Source organism: Hibiscus syriacus, unplaced genomic scaffold (genome assembly GCF_006381635.1).
Source record: "Hibiscus syriacus cultivar Baekdansim isolate YM2019G1 unplaced genomic scaffold, ASM638163v2 tig00000764_pilon, whole genome shotgun sequence".
NCBI lineage: Eukaryota > Viridiplantae > Streptophyta > Magnoliopsida > Malvales > Malvaceae > Hibiscus > Hibiscus syriacus.
The window spans coordinates 1,634,657-1,648,276 of NW_024061820.1; the positions used below are offsets into that span (position 1 = coordinate 1,634,657).

A 13,620-nucleotide genomic window follows, 5' to 3' on the forward strand; every position below is an offset into this window, starting at 1 on the left:
GAATTGAGAGAGAACCAAAGAGAAAACCTTAAACATCAAGTTAGAACATTTTAAGCCTATTTTTCATTCAATATTCATTTTGCTTTCAATAACACCTTTTGTACTCAATTGTATTCATTATTGAGTGTTCTTTCTTTGTTCTATAATTGTGCAAACATCTTGTCTTGTGAGGTTTTTCTGTAAGTTTACGAAATTTTTATTGTTCTCTTTGGGAGAGAGTATTCTCAAGAATCTGGGGAATAATTCTTGATAGAGTTGTAAGGTTACTCTTTGTCCTCAAAAGAAAGTCAAATTAGTGAATTTATGAAAAATCCTTAGTGTGGATAACTAAGGTAGTGGACGTAGACTTTGATTGAGAAAGTTTAACCATTCTAAATCGTTGTGCAAATATTTTCTATTTTCTGCAAAAGCTTCCACCAAATTTTTAATTGTCAATTCACCCCCTTGGCTATTTCGTCGATCGATTAACTCAACAATCCTTAAAAAATATTTATTACTTAATAATTTATTTAATTATTTAAAAGTAAATAAAATTAATGGTTAATATATTGAAATATAATAAAATATTTTATATTTAAAAAGTATTGATAATATATTTTTTAATAAAATTTTTAATTTATAAAATATTATTAATAAATTATTTAAAATATCTTTTATATTTTTATTATAGTTTAAGTTATAGATTTTATATATCATAGTATTAAGTATAAATATAATTTAAATTCTATATTTTAAATTTATAATATAATAATGAAATTTTATCTTTTAAATTTACTTTTAACAACAATCCCGAACATTAAATTTAAACTATATTTTTAAACAAAACTTTTAAAAGTTCTTTTTCTATCCTACTTTTTTAAATTTACTTTTAAAGGTGATGCCAAATTGGCCCTTAATAATTCAATGATGATTACAATAATAAGGACTATAGACACGTAAACATCTACCGTAATCTTTATATTGTATATTTATTTTTTTGTAAACTATATGTTTAGTACATAATTATAATTTTGATCCTTTTAAGTACCTAAATTTCGTTTTTTCAATAATATCTAATGTTTAGTTTTATGTTTCATTTTAGTATCCTATCGCTAAAAACTTAACAGACGGACTCGTCGATTGCAGTGTCTACAGTCTCAGTCGTTACATGCATAGGCCAATGAAGCCCAAAATTTTAACTCATACCATTTCAACTCCATTAACATGATTTTGACCTCTGTTTCACCAAGAAACGTCTCAATCTCCCTAAATGAACGATGAAATCTCAATTTTTCATCTATAAAAAGCCAGGTCCATCGTACCAAGTCCATCGTACGATGGACTCTCATGGTCCATCATTTGAATTGGTCGTTGTCCACCACTGTGCGTTAAATTTTTAACAACAATACTAAAATGAAATAAAAACTAAATGTAGGTATGATTTTTTAAAAATAAAAGTTTAGATACTAAATAGACTAAGAGTAATAGTGTAAGTGCTGAGCATATAATTTATCCTTTAATTTTACTAGACTGGATATATCATTTTTGTCTGTTCTTTCCCAGCTTTGTGGCAGAAGATATTGTCTGCCATTGTTCTGCGAAGCCCAAGCAAGAAAACGTTTTATCCTATTGCAAAGATATATAATTTACATGTATAATATATACGTGTGTATATATATATATATATTAAGCCCCTTGAATGGAAGTTCAAATGGTTTCTGCCAATGCACGTAACATGTTCGACCTTTGGTCAAGTTGAAGCCAGAAAGTGAAGATGTCTGCAAAGTTGATGAATTCAGATGGAAACCCAGATTTGCAGAAGTAATTTGGGTGCATTAATGGACTGTTTCACCATTTTCTTTGCAGCCCACGCGTTGCCACTTCGAACCACAAAGGCTTTCTACCGGGTAATTTAGCTCTCTGCAATTACTTGCCATTTGTTCTGAAAACAAGTTTGGCTTTGCTTAAACATTGTAGAATGTAGACTAAACCAGCTTTGATTGTTTGAATTCTTGTATAATTTAATTTTTTTAATATATATATATATATATATATATATATATATATATATTGTTGATAATTTATTTCCATCCCGAAGTTTTATAAATTCGTCACCTATTAATTTTTTTTTAAGTTTGTCCTTTAACATAATTCTTACATCCTCCCTGATTTCAATAGTTTATTTCTATTTGCTATACTTTTTCTACGTAAAATTTTTAAATTTCATCCCAAACGTGGAAAAGTTGTCCAATTAATATGTAGAGAATTAGTAAACACTAGCAGTTTAGTCATTTATATGCAACAGATTAGTGAAAGTTAATTGTTTGAGTTCATGAGTTTGTTTTAATTTCGTAATTTTATTATATTACGAGGGTTAAATTCTGTCAAATTAGAGGACTAACTCGTCGGTTTTGGTAAGTGAGGGGATGAAATTCATCATTAGACTTATTTTTTCCATGGCTGACATTCATTGTTCGTCTAGGTTCAAATGGAAGCATGGAAATAATCTCAAAACAGTTGTGAAAGAGAAACAAATGTTGTCCTTCAAATCACCCCGAAACTTCCTTTTCGTCCACTTGTTGTTCGTCAAATTACTCATCTGCTAACTGCACCAAACCATCTCGGGCTGATCGACATCGATCACCGGATTCCGTGAAATCCCGGAGCAGGGGATATCCAATGATCAATCACTGGTTTCTTTTCAGCCAAGCAAACATTCAGTTGAGCTTAGAAATGTGGTTAAAGACTGCATCTCGAGAATCCGCGGCTTATTGGTTAAAACTACGAAAGAGGATGCAGGCAGCACCAGATTAGGTACATAGATTCACCGAGGCCCTTGCAGTCACTAAAGCTGCAAGGCAAGGAACATCAGTCTCAATAAATTAAGTCATGATTTTACATCAGTCTCAATAAATTAAGTCATGATTTTTCCAAGCTTCGAGAAGTGCATAGAACGGCCGATGGATGCAAGGATGGTTCACTTGCTTTCATGCCAAGGGATGCTCATCGGTTCTCTTACGATGAGAGGATCACACAACGGGTTAAAGTTAAGCTCAAGGATCAGCCAAGGTTGTCACTCGATAGTAGGCAAATTTCCATCAAAGTTTCAACCAACGATGCGAAGTCGAAGTTTCTTCTAGGAGAGCTGAACACAAGAAGCCAACAACAAGAACCTGGAAGCCGCAAAGGACCATCTAGTGTTGTAACCAAGTTGATCGGGTTGAAAACATTGCCAGACCCTATGCAAATCCATGGGTCAACGTTTTCGGATCAAGACTAGTCAGTATCCAATGATGATCCCGCTTCACTCTCATCGAGATTCGATGAGAATAAGAGAAATCAAGTTTCTTGTTCTCCAAGAAATTCAAAGAAGGAATCCATCTCGCCTCATTCGATAAATGCAGACTCAAAGAAACCTGTTGCAACTATATGTCCCAATGAACCGGACCCTTGGAAGCATATAGATGGAAGCAGAGATCAAACATCGACTTTGAAGTGCAGTCGAGAAACTCCACGTATAACCCAAAACGCCTCTCTAACTGTTTATGGTGAAATCGAGAAAAGGTTGCCGAACTTGAGTTCCAAAAGTCAGGAAAGGATCTCTGAGCACTTAAGCAAATACTTGAAGCAATGCAGAAGTCCAAACAGATGATAGAGACTAGAAAAGACGATCCCTTCAAATTTGCATCTCACACAAACAGCTCCTTGGTCGGAGCTCAGAAGCACCAAATTTGAGAGAGGTACAACACAGCAATACAACTTCTGCATAGTTAAGGGAACTAGTTCTCCAACACACCTTAATCCCCAGTAAAGGTTATAAAACCAGCAAAATGCATGGGATAATGCCAGCAATTCTAGTTCATTAGCAGTTGGAGCAGGTAGTTTAAGCAGAATTCGTACCGGTAGTAGCCCTGCAAATGCCGGAAATGAAAAGGTTGACTAGTGTCCTTGTAAGGAATTAACTCTAAGACCTAATTCTCCCAAGGATCCTTCCAGCCGCCTCCAATCGAGGGATAAGATGACTTCCAGAACTTCAAGATTCAACCAAACTTCAAAAGAGCTTCCACCTATTGCTCAGCAAAACCCAAGTTGGCAACGAGCTCGGAGACTGCATGCCTAGAACTGCAGAAGAAGAAACTTGAATCAGAAATCAACCTCATCGCACTTGTCCAACATCAGATCAGAGCATTAACAGAAGGCAATCAAGCAGACTACAAACAGAACCAGGCTTGACACACTGGAAGTCCAGGCACAAACCCCACAATTTGCAAGGATATGCTAATACGAGTGCTGCCACTTATGACATTGAAGCCACAAGAACGGATAGATCTTATAAGATGGGACACCAGTCTCCCAAAAACAGGAAAAGAATCATAAAGTAAGCGTTCTTCCTTCCTTCCATTCATAAGTTTGATCATCTTTTAATCAGCTTACATTTCTATGAACTCAGATTGAAACAACAGAACCTCCAAGTACAGTCATGGAACAACCTAGTCCTGTCTCCGTTCTAGATGCCACATTCAATGGAGACGAATCTCCGTCTCCCGTGAAGAAAAAATCAAATGCCTTTAAAGGTGACCACTCTTATATCCTTCATACACGTACTTGTATTTGACACCCTCGAGTCTGTCAAACACAGCGCTTGGACAGTTTATAGATTGAATTCTTTTCATTCTGTCATCACAGATTATGGGGGTCTTATTGCTGATGAATCAGATCTGAATAACAACAGCTTATCTTGAAGGCAGTTAACGAAATTCTTACAAGAATGAACGAAAACTCGTGCAAACCATGGGTCTCCCCAAGTATGCAGGAGGAAAGAAAATCAAAGAGACTGCAGGCGGTGGGCGATATATGTTCGGAAACAGATAAACGAAACTCCTTCAATTATAAGCTTGGATGATACAGCTGACAGTCTGCAAAGCATCATATTGAGATATTTGACGATTGGATCGATGAGCTGGACCAATTGCAAGAGAGAAATTCCAGGGGTTATATTAGATGTGGAGCGGCTGATCTTCAAGGACTTGATAGGTGAAGTTATCAGGGGTGAAGCAGAACATCCTCAAGGGTAGCACTGTTTGTGAAGTATGATATCTTATAATATCTCAATAAAGAGGGTTGTATCCTTCTTTATTTCCCTCTTTAACTTCTTTAGGGTTATAGTTTCAAATGAAGCTTGGATGAAGCTTCCCTTGATCATACCATGTAAAGTAAAAAGCTTGTGAAATACATGTAAATTGCAATCTTATGCATACGTTATATGTGTACAACTAAATATCGTTGAATAACAAAACTTATGAACTGGACAAATAAATATATGATACAAGTAGGGTTGTAAATGAACCAAGCATGAAAGAACAAAGCTGTATTTGTGTTCATTTGTTTATTTTTAAAGGTGTACATGTTCGATTGGTATTTATTTAAATTTCAGTATTATGTTCATGTTCATTTATTTATTTTTGGAGGTGTTCGTGTTCGTTCGTTTAGCGTTCGCGAATATATTCATTTAACGTTCACAAACATATTTATTTAACTCACTTTTAATATTTGGCAATCAGTAGAGAAAAATGATGAAACTATGTTACTAATCCTTAGTTTCCTTAGACTTTATGCTTAGAACTCTAAAGTTCACCTTATGTTCAATTTAATCCCTATATCATCAATATTTAAAATATAAAATAAAAGAAAAAAGAAAACCGAATAAACGAGCTTATAATCGAGTCGATAAATAAATTTATAAACGAATCAATAAATGAGTTTATAAAAAGTTACAAATGAACTAATAAACGACTCAGTTATAAACGTAAATAAATCAATCACACTTCTATTCATTTTTATTTATTTATAAATGAACGTAAACCAACGGTTTCCAAATACTTCATCGAGAACTGTTCATTTTTTCATTAGATTGGGCTGATTTTTAAACTCTGAGCTGCGGATAACGTGAGAGGGGAAGAAACCAGAAAAAGAAGCAGAGAGAAACCAATGCTCCAAAGCTTTAGCTGCGTAAAACCCTCTCCAAACCCCATAACCAAATTCATATCTGATCACCCGTATCTTTCTCTACTCGAAACAAAATGCACCAACATGAAAGACCTCAAAAAAATCCATGCCCAACTCATCAAAACCGGCCTTGTAAAAGACATCATAGCAGCTAGCCGTGTCCTGGCCTTCTCAGCTTCTCCCGCAGGAGACATCAACTACGCTTCTTCTTTCTTCGCTCGAATCGAACACCCAAATCTCTTTGCTTGGAACACCGTCATTAGAGCCTTCTCTCGAAGCTCAAACCCAGAAATCGCCATCTCTCTTTTCATTCACATGTTGGTTCATTCGTCTGTTGAACCGGAAAGGCTAACGTATCCTTCGGTGTTCAAGGCTTACGCTCAACTTGGCCTAGCCTGTTACGGGAGACAGCTTCATGGGAGAGTTATAAAACAGGGTCTCAACCGTGACCGGTTTATCCAAAACACAATTATTACATGTATGCGAATTGTGGGTTTTTGAGTGAAGCTTGGTTGATGTTTGACGAAGAGATGGAACTCGACGTTGTTGCGTGGAATTCAATGGTTATAGGGCTAGCCAAATGTGGAGAGATCGATGAGGCCCGGAAACTGTTCGATAAAATGCCGACGAGGAACACGGTGTCGTGGAATTCGATGATTAGCGGTTACGTTAGGAACGGTAATTTTCGGAAGCGTTGGAGTTTTCGAGAGATGCAGGGCGAGAAGATTCGGCCTAGCAGTTTACAATGGTTAGCTTGTTGAATGCGTCTGCTTGCTTGGGAGCAATAACACAAGGGAAATGGATTCATGATTATATACTAAACCAGAACTTCGAGTTGAACCCGATTCTCGTTACTGCAATTATAGACATGTATTGCAAGTGCGGCGATGTTGAAATGGCTGTACGAGTCTTTCAAACGTCTCCCGAAGGCGGATTGTCGTGCTGGAATGCCATGATCTTAGGCCTAGCTACCAACGGATGTGAACGAGAAGCAATTCTATTGTTTTCGGAGCTAGGGTCTTCGAGTCTCGAACCCGACTATGTCAGCTTCATCGGTGTTCTAATGGCTTGTAATCATGCAGGAATGGTGGATAAAGCAAGACAATACTTCTCATCGATGACGGAGAAATACAAAATCGAACCTTCCATTAAGCACTATAGTTGTATGGTTGATGTATTAGGTAACGCTGGGTTCCTCGAAGAGGCGGAACAACTGATAACAAGTATGCCTATTGATGGAGACGTTATTATATGGGGGTCATTGCTCTCGGCTTGTCGGAAGCATGGGAATGTCGAGATGGCGAAAAGGGCAGCAAAGCATGTTACTGAACTTGATCGGACGAAAGCTCCGGATATGTACTTATGTCTAATGTATATGCTGCAAATAGGCAATTCGAGGAAGCCAATGAGCAGAGGCTTTTGATAAAAGAGAAGCAATTAGAGAAAGAACCGGGGTGTAGTCTGATTGAAGTTAATGGTGAAGTTCATGAGTTTGTTTCTGGTGGAAGGCTTCACCCTCAAGCAAAGGAGATTTACTCTGTTTTGAATGAGTTGAAACTCGTTTTAAAATACGATGGATCACGGTAACATGTTCGGCATATATCGAGTCCTACATGGATATGATTGCGGTTGTTTTTAATTTTTTTCATATATTTAAAAGATCCGACTTAGTTTGAATACATTGTTCGAAGTCCGAACATGAAGAGCCGAGGGTAACATACTATACCGTATGAGGCTGTGAAGATACTGCAATAAGAGAATGAGGATTATTTGGACATAGTTCGTCCCGGTGCCCAAGAGTACATATCAGGTGTAGTGCCACTGGTGATCAAGTTTGTGGCATCCCATACAAATCAGAAATGTCAAGCTGATGGTGCGGACCATTGTGATGGTATCGGTTCTGCATTGCGGCTGCTACTTCATCTTCATCCAGTGGTAGACGATCAAAGGTGGCCTTCATGAAGGATGCGGCCATGATGAGAACGGACCGGAAGCAATGATTGCACCAACTACTACTACACCAGCAACCTGTCCCTGAGTACCGGCCAGGTAAATTGTTAGCCCCGTAATCCCGGGTGGGGCTGGAGGTGGCAGGATCGATCCAAGCAAGGAGAGGATCATACTGGCCGTGCAGGGTAACAATCACGCCCGATGAAGCGGTTGTCTAAGTGTAACATTGGTCACACACCCGCTAAGCACACAAATGCACGCTGCTTTTTCCTTGCAAAGTTAGCTAGACTCTCTTCACATCACAACCCAAGCTCACCTCCATCGCATGAGCTCTTATCGCATTAGCATTGTCACGAGTGACGAAAATGGGCGGTTTCGGTTTGTTTTTGGAGCCCGCTGGTCTCCCCCGAGGCCGCTTAATGTTCTTACCACCAGCTGCAGTACTGATCGGTTTCACACCTTGGCATTCTCTGAGCCATTAGTATTTCATCAATGGCCGGTACACGGAAATTCCCCTTGTCTTGTTCTTGATTATGATCCATGAGCACTCTTGAATCAGCGGCTTCTCCTGGTCAAGCACACACGGAATTCGGAATCGAATAGCAATTTTGCAGAAGCTGGTTCGGCACGTCGGTTTTAGTATTTGTTTCAATCATTAATTTTATCATTTGTTAGGAGATGGTTAAGTGATACCACCTTGTATCCATGTACATGTACTTTTATCCTACTGCCAACCTGCAACTGACCCTTCCATCATGTAACTGCCTTTCTCGACAACTACTGCTTTTCTTCTCTCTCTTCTTTCAGTTCAAATTCTTTGAAAAAATCAATCTCCTCAAATTCAATTAAATCTTAATCGAAATTAAATATTAAAATCTTTTTACTCCATCACTGACCAGCTTAAATCAAATTAGATTAATTTTTTGGCCAAATGATCCTTATTATTGTTAAGATCAATCGGCGATCGCTTTGTTCGTTAGAAATAATACCAAATGAATGCAAATTTAGAATATTAGAATAATTTTAAAATAAATTTTAACGTTTCATGTGAGTATTTCTTAATAGTAGCTAATAATAATGACCATAGTAAAAGGAAGTTAAAAATTTAATGATTGTAATGTAAGATTTAAAACTATGGTAATGAAAGTGAAAGAGGGTTAAAAGTTTAGTGACGTTTTGTAATTTATCCTTCATTTCGTTCATCGGAAATATAGTAAGAACTCAAAATAAAAGTAAAAATCCAGGCGGCTACTGCTGACGGAGTTGACCGCCAGCGAAAATTCATCTCTCCTTGCGAAGATTTCGAAGCTGCTCTCCCATAACAAATCTCCTTATTAGATATTTCATTGTTCCTCGTCTGCTAATATTAGTCTATTCTAATTATTACGCTTTGGATACTCCAATTCCAGCAAATCCATTTCGATTTCTTTTTATGCTTCTAACGAACCCTAATTATTCGTTTCCGTTTCAATTTGTCTTAGTTTAGAATACCGACGATTGATTTAAATGTTTTAATGTTATTTGAACAGGAAAAATGAAAGAAAGAAAGATGGGCTTGGAGCAAGCTATTAAAAGTCTGGATGCATTTCCTCGTACGGAGGAACATTTGTTGCAGAAGACGCAATCGGGAGCGCTAGGTGAATTTTCAATTTTTAGTTTATATTCAACTAAAAAAATGATGTATTTATTCATTTGAACCGCTACTAATTGGTTTTTGTTTCAATGGTAAAATTCATTGTTATAGTTTCCATCGTGGTTAGTGATAATGGCCACGCTGTTCTTCATGAGCTTACCTATTATCTTCCAACGAATACTGTTCATCAGGTTTGCATTCTTTTTGTAGTTTTAATTTTGAATGCTACCTATGTTTATGTTTTTAATTTGTTTGGATGGAGTAATGGCGTTGCTCTTTTGTGAATTTCTTAGAATGTTGTTGAACCAACTTGGATTCAATGTTACATTTGATTTTGTGGTTGTTAGCTATTTATTTCCAAAGTTTTCATAGAGGGTGATCGCACTGAGAACAAGTTTGAACAAACTTTATCCACTGCCTTAAACATGCTTGTATGGTATTGTGTCCAATTCTTTTGGCAGTTTATTGGGTAGTCTGTTGTCTAGGTTTCTAATTCAACACCAAGAATGCTTTAATCCTTTGCTTTTGTTTTTATGCAATAATCTTCTGCAATCGCATCTATATGTTCCCCTAAACTACTTAATTTACTGACCTGCCAGATATGAGTCAAGCTAAGGTCAATTTACAACAATTCCATCTTTTGCATACAATTATCATGTATAAAGATTAACTAATACTTTTAACTCAGCAACCCTTATTTGAATGTTATTTAAAAACCGAATCCTTTGATGTTCTACAACGTTAATTCTCCAAGCCTAACTTACCTCAAGTGCCATTAAGGCAGCATTTCTGGGAACTTTTACTATAAGCACCAAGCTCTGTAACAAAGTTATTTACCCTTGGATCTTTCTGTCTGATTTGTAACCCATTGAGGAATTTTGTAACCGATATGATGCCATTAGTAGTTTGAGATCATTTAAGGTTAGGGTGAATTGATCTAATGCTCAGGTATTTGGCAGAAGGTGGATCTTGATACTAACATATGGAAAGTAACAATTTTTGTTTAAGACTTTATTGTTTTATCAATCATGTACTACGAATGAGACATTCTCTTAAGAGGTCCTCCTTTTTATCGTTTAGAAATGGATGTGGGATTTATGGTAAGATTTCCATGTTTTTATATGGCTAACAAGGTTAAATCTTCTGCAGCTTCGCCAATCATGGCCATATCATTGGCACTGAATATTTGTCTGACCTTGTGGAAAGGAGCATGCTGCTCACAAGCATGGTTTGTGCTCTACCTCAGGGTTTAATTTTTCTTTTGGGAGATTTTCCATGTTCACATGTGTGGTATGTTATCTGGACATTATATTTATCAAGGACACAACATCATTTGCACAATGCACAATGTTGCTGATGGTCAATTACTTTGCCTTTTCTCTCTTTCCCATATTTAGGGTGGTGGGGTGAGTAAGCAAAAAACAGTAGAACTCTCATAAAGATTACATGAATGCTAAAATACCCCACTTTTCTCCTTCGAAAAAAGATACGAGTCACTTTGAAAATGAGTTATAAGCATTGTACTTTAACTACTTCCCGAGTTCTAGATTATTTATCATTAACTTTTTTTTTTAAAATGACCAAATTGTTCACGGATTTTATTTAGATAAATCTGAGAGTTTACTTGTTTCTTCTGGGATGCATTAAGCAGAAATATGTTTATATTAGTTTTTTACAACTTTGTTTAGGTCATTATGGTTCATGTGAGGTATAGTAGAGATGAAAATGGTTGTAATCTGATATTTTAAGGCTTAAATAATTAATTTCTTGTAGCAAATATGATCAGGTGATGAGAAGGAACATCATGATGATGCTGAGAAAAGCTTCATGCACTTGGCTTTGATCAAGATGCTGAAAATATGATCAAGAAGGTGCAAGCATTGGACAATGGGAAGGCTGCCGGGTATTTATCCATATTTACTTTTGGGGCCCCAAAGGTCGAAAATGGAAGATTATAAAATCTACTGATCTATAAATGTTACATTTGTGCAGGTTTATGGGGTATTAGATGTCCAAAGGGTGGCAGGAAACTTTCACATTCAATCATGGGTTAAACATTTATGTGCTCAAATGGTTATTAACCTCTTAACAATCTAACCCTCAAACTTTCATGGTCAATGCATGACTGTCAATCAAAACCTCAAAACTCTTTGTTTATTCAAAATTTGTTTCTACTGTAGGTTGATCTCAAGTATTGGTTTTTCCAACCATTGTCTTCGTATTATTAGGCAATATAAGTGCTTTTGGTATTCAGCTAGCATTTTATTTTATTTTATTCCTTCAGTTTATAAGTTCTGCTTGTGTGAATTAGAATTTGCTTGTGATTTCTGATATGCTCATGTGCCAACTTCATCGGTTAACTTTAATAAAAATTCCAGTAGCGGAAGGAAAAGAACGTGAATGACTTTAATTAGAAATTTTGATATCATTTTCAAATTAAGTACCTCATTCTGATCTTAAGACCTGTCGGAGCTTGAAGAGAAAGCCTAGGTCTTCGATTTAGCCTAGATTTGAAACTTTGTCTAGAGTGAAGAATTTAAAATTCTGAAACTAGTTTGCAAGAATGTGCCAGGTTGTATATACATATTTTCTCTATAGTTGCTTGGCACTTTCAGTGTTGAGGATATCTAGAATATTATCATTTTCAGTCTTTTCGAAATGGCTTTTCCTTTATCTACAAATTAAGTTGAAGTCTGTTCTTCTCTCTGCTCACAGATCTTTGGAGGAGCAACGCATGTCAATGTAAGTCATGTGATTCATGATTTATCATTTGGGCCAAAATATCCAGGACTTCACAATCTTGATGGTACGGTGCGGATGTGCACGACACAAGTGGAACATTCAAGTATTACATAAAGGTTTCTACTCCTAAATGCTCTCCTCTATAAACTATGGCATTAGTTTAGACTGCTCCGGTCCTGTAAAATAGCAGCACATCTCTATTCATTCAAGTGCCGTCTTCACCGTGTTGCAGATTGTCCCAACTGAGTACAGATATATCTCAAAGGAAGTTCTGCCCGACAAATCAGTTTTCCGTCTCCGAATACTTTCCCCTATGAAGGCGTTTGATAGGACTTGGCCTGGTAGTTGGATGTGTGGCTTTGTAAACATCACTACTTGTTTTGCACCTTCTGCTAGTAGTTGCTAATTACTTTTCATTCTGTTCAGCCGTTTACTTTTTGTATGATCTGTCACCAATCACCGTGACAATAAAAAGAGCGCCGAAGCTTTCTCCATTTCATCACTCGACTTTGTGCAGTTGGGAGGGCATTCGCTTTAACAGGTTTGCGACCTACAGCCACTATTAAATGATCTAAATTTACTTATATAATTTGAAAGGTTTTGAGTTTCAAGAAGCAAAATTTCCGATTCACACCTTTACTGGTTAGAATTTTCTTGCCATTTTGCATTCACTTTCGGACGATAAACCGACTCTTTTATGCGCCAACCAAAACAGGAATGCTAGCGTGGATGTATAGGCTTCTCGAAGAAGTGACTAAAGCAAGCGGAGGCCGTGCTTCTCAGTAGAAGAGTTGGTTTCGGTTGGTTCGGAGTGCAAGAACAGCATCAACTTGCATCAAATGTGGACTTGAATTCTCAATTTATAAAGAAAGAAAAAACAGTTGCAACTCTATGGCTGTTGCTATGGTTTTTTCCTTAATTATTATATGCTGTGGTGGGTCGTAGAAGAGTTGGGTTTCGGTTTGGTTCGGAGTGCAAGAACAGCATCAACTTGCATCAAATGTGGACTTGAATTCTCAATTTATAAAGAAAGAAAAAACAGTTGCAACTCTATGGCTGTTGCTATGGTTTTTTCCTTAATTTTATATGCTGTGGTGGGTCGATACTTTGAGCATTAATATTTCCCAAGTTGTATAATTTTTTGTAATGCTATTACTTTTCTCTTTATTAAAGAAGAAAAATCGAATGGCTTGAACAACTTAATTCTATTACAACATGTATGCAGTTGCAGCTTACATATATAGTGCCTTAAGGCTGCATTATATGTGACTAGATCTAAGGTAGATAGACCGATCCGTTTGATTATCACT

The 13,620-nt window shown here is 36.7% G+C and overlaps 1 protein-coding gene and 3 pseudogenes across 1 annotated transcript; 3 read left to right on the top strand and 1 right to left on the bottom strand.

Annotated features, from left to right (window-relative positions):
• The first annotated feature begins 2,435 nt into the window (after positions 1-2,435).
• Positions 2,436-4,662, top strand: LOC120215002 (annotated as a pseudogene).
• A 1,262-nt stretch (positions 4,663-5,924) lies between these two features.
• LOC120216241 lies at positions 5,925-7,649 on the top strand (annotated as a pseudogene).
• A 164-nt stretch (positions 7,650-7,813) lies between these two features.
• LOC120215009 (AT-hook motif nuclear-localized protein 16-like) lies at positions 7,814-8,257 on the bottom strand. Its single transcript, XM_039212820.1, has 2 exons — positions 8,252-8,257; positions 7,814-8,149 (listed from the first exon to the last, which is right to left on the bottom strand). Exons 1-2 carry the CDS (start codon positions 8,255-8,257, stop codon positions 7,814-7,816), a joined length of 342 nt encoding a protein of 113 aa, XP_039068751.1.
• Positions 8,258-8,300: 43 nt separating this feature from the next.
• Positions 8,301-13,246, top strand: LOC120215019 (annotated as a pseudogene).
• The last annotated feature ends 374 nt before the right edge of the window (positions 13,247-13,620 follow it).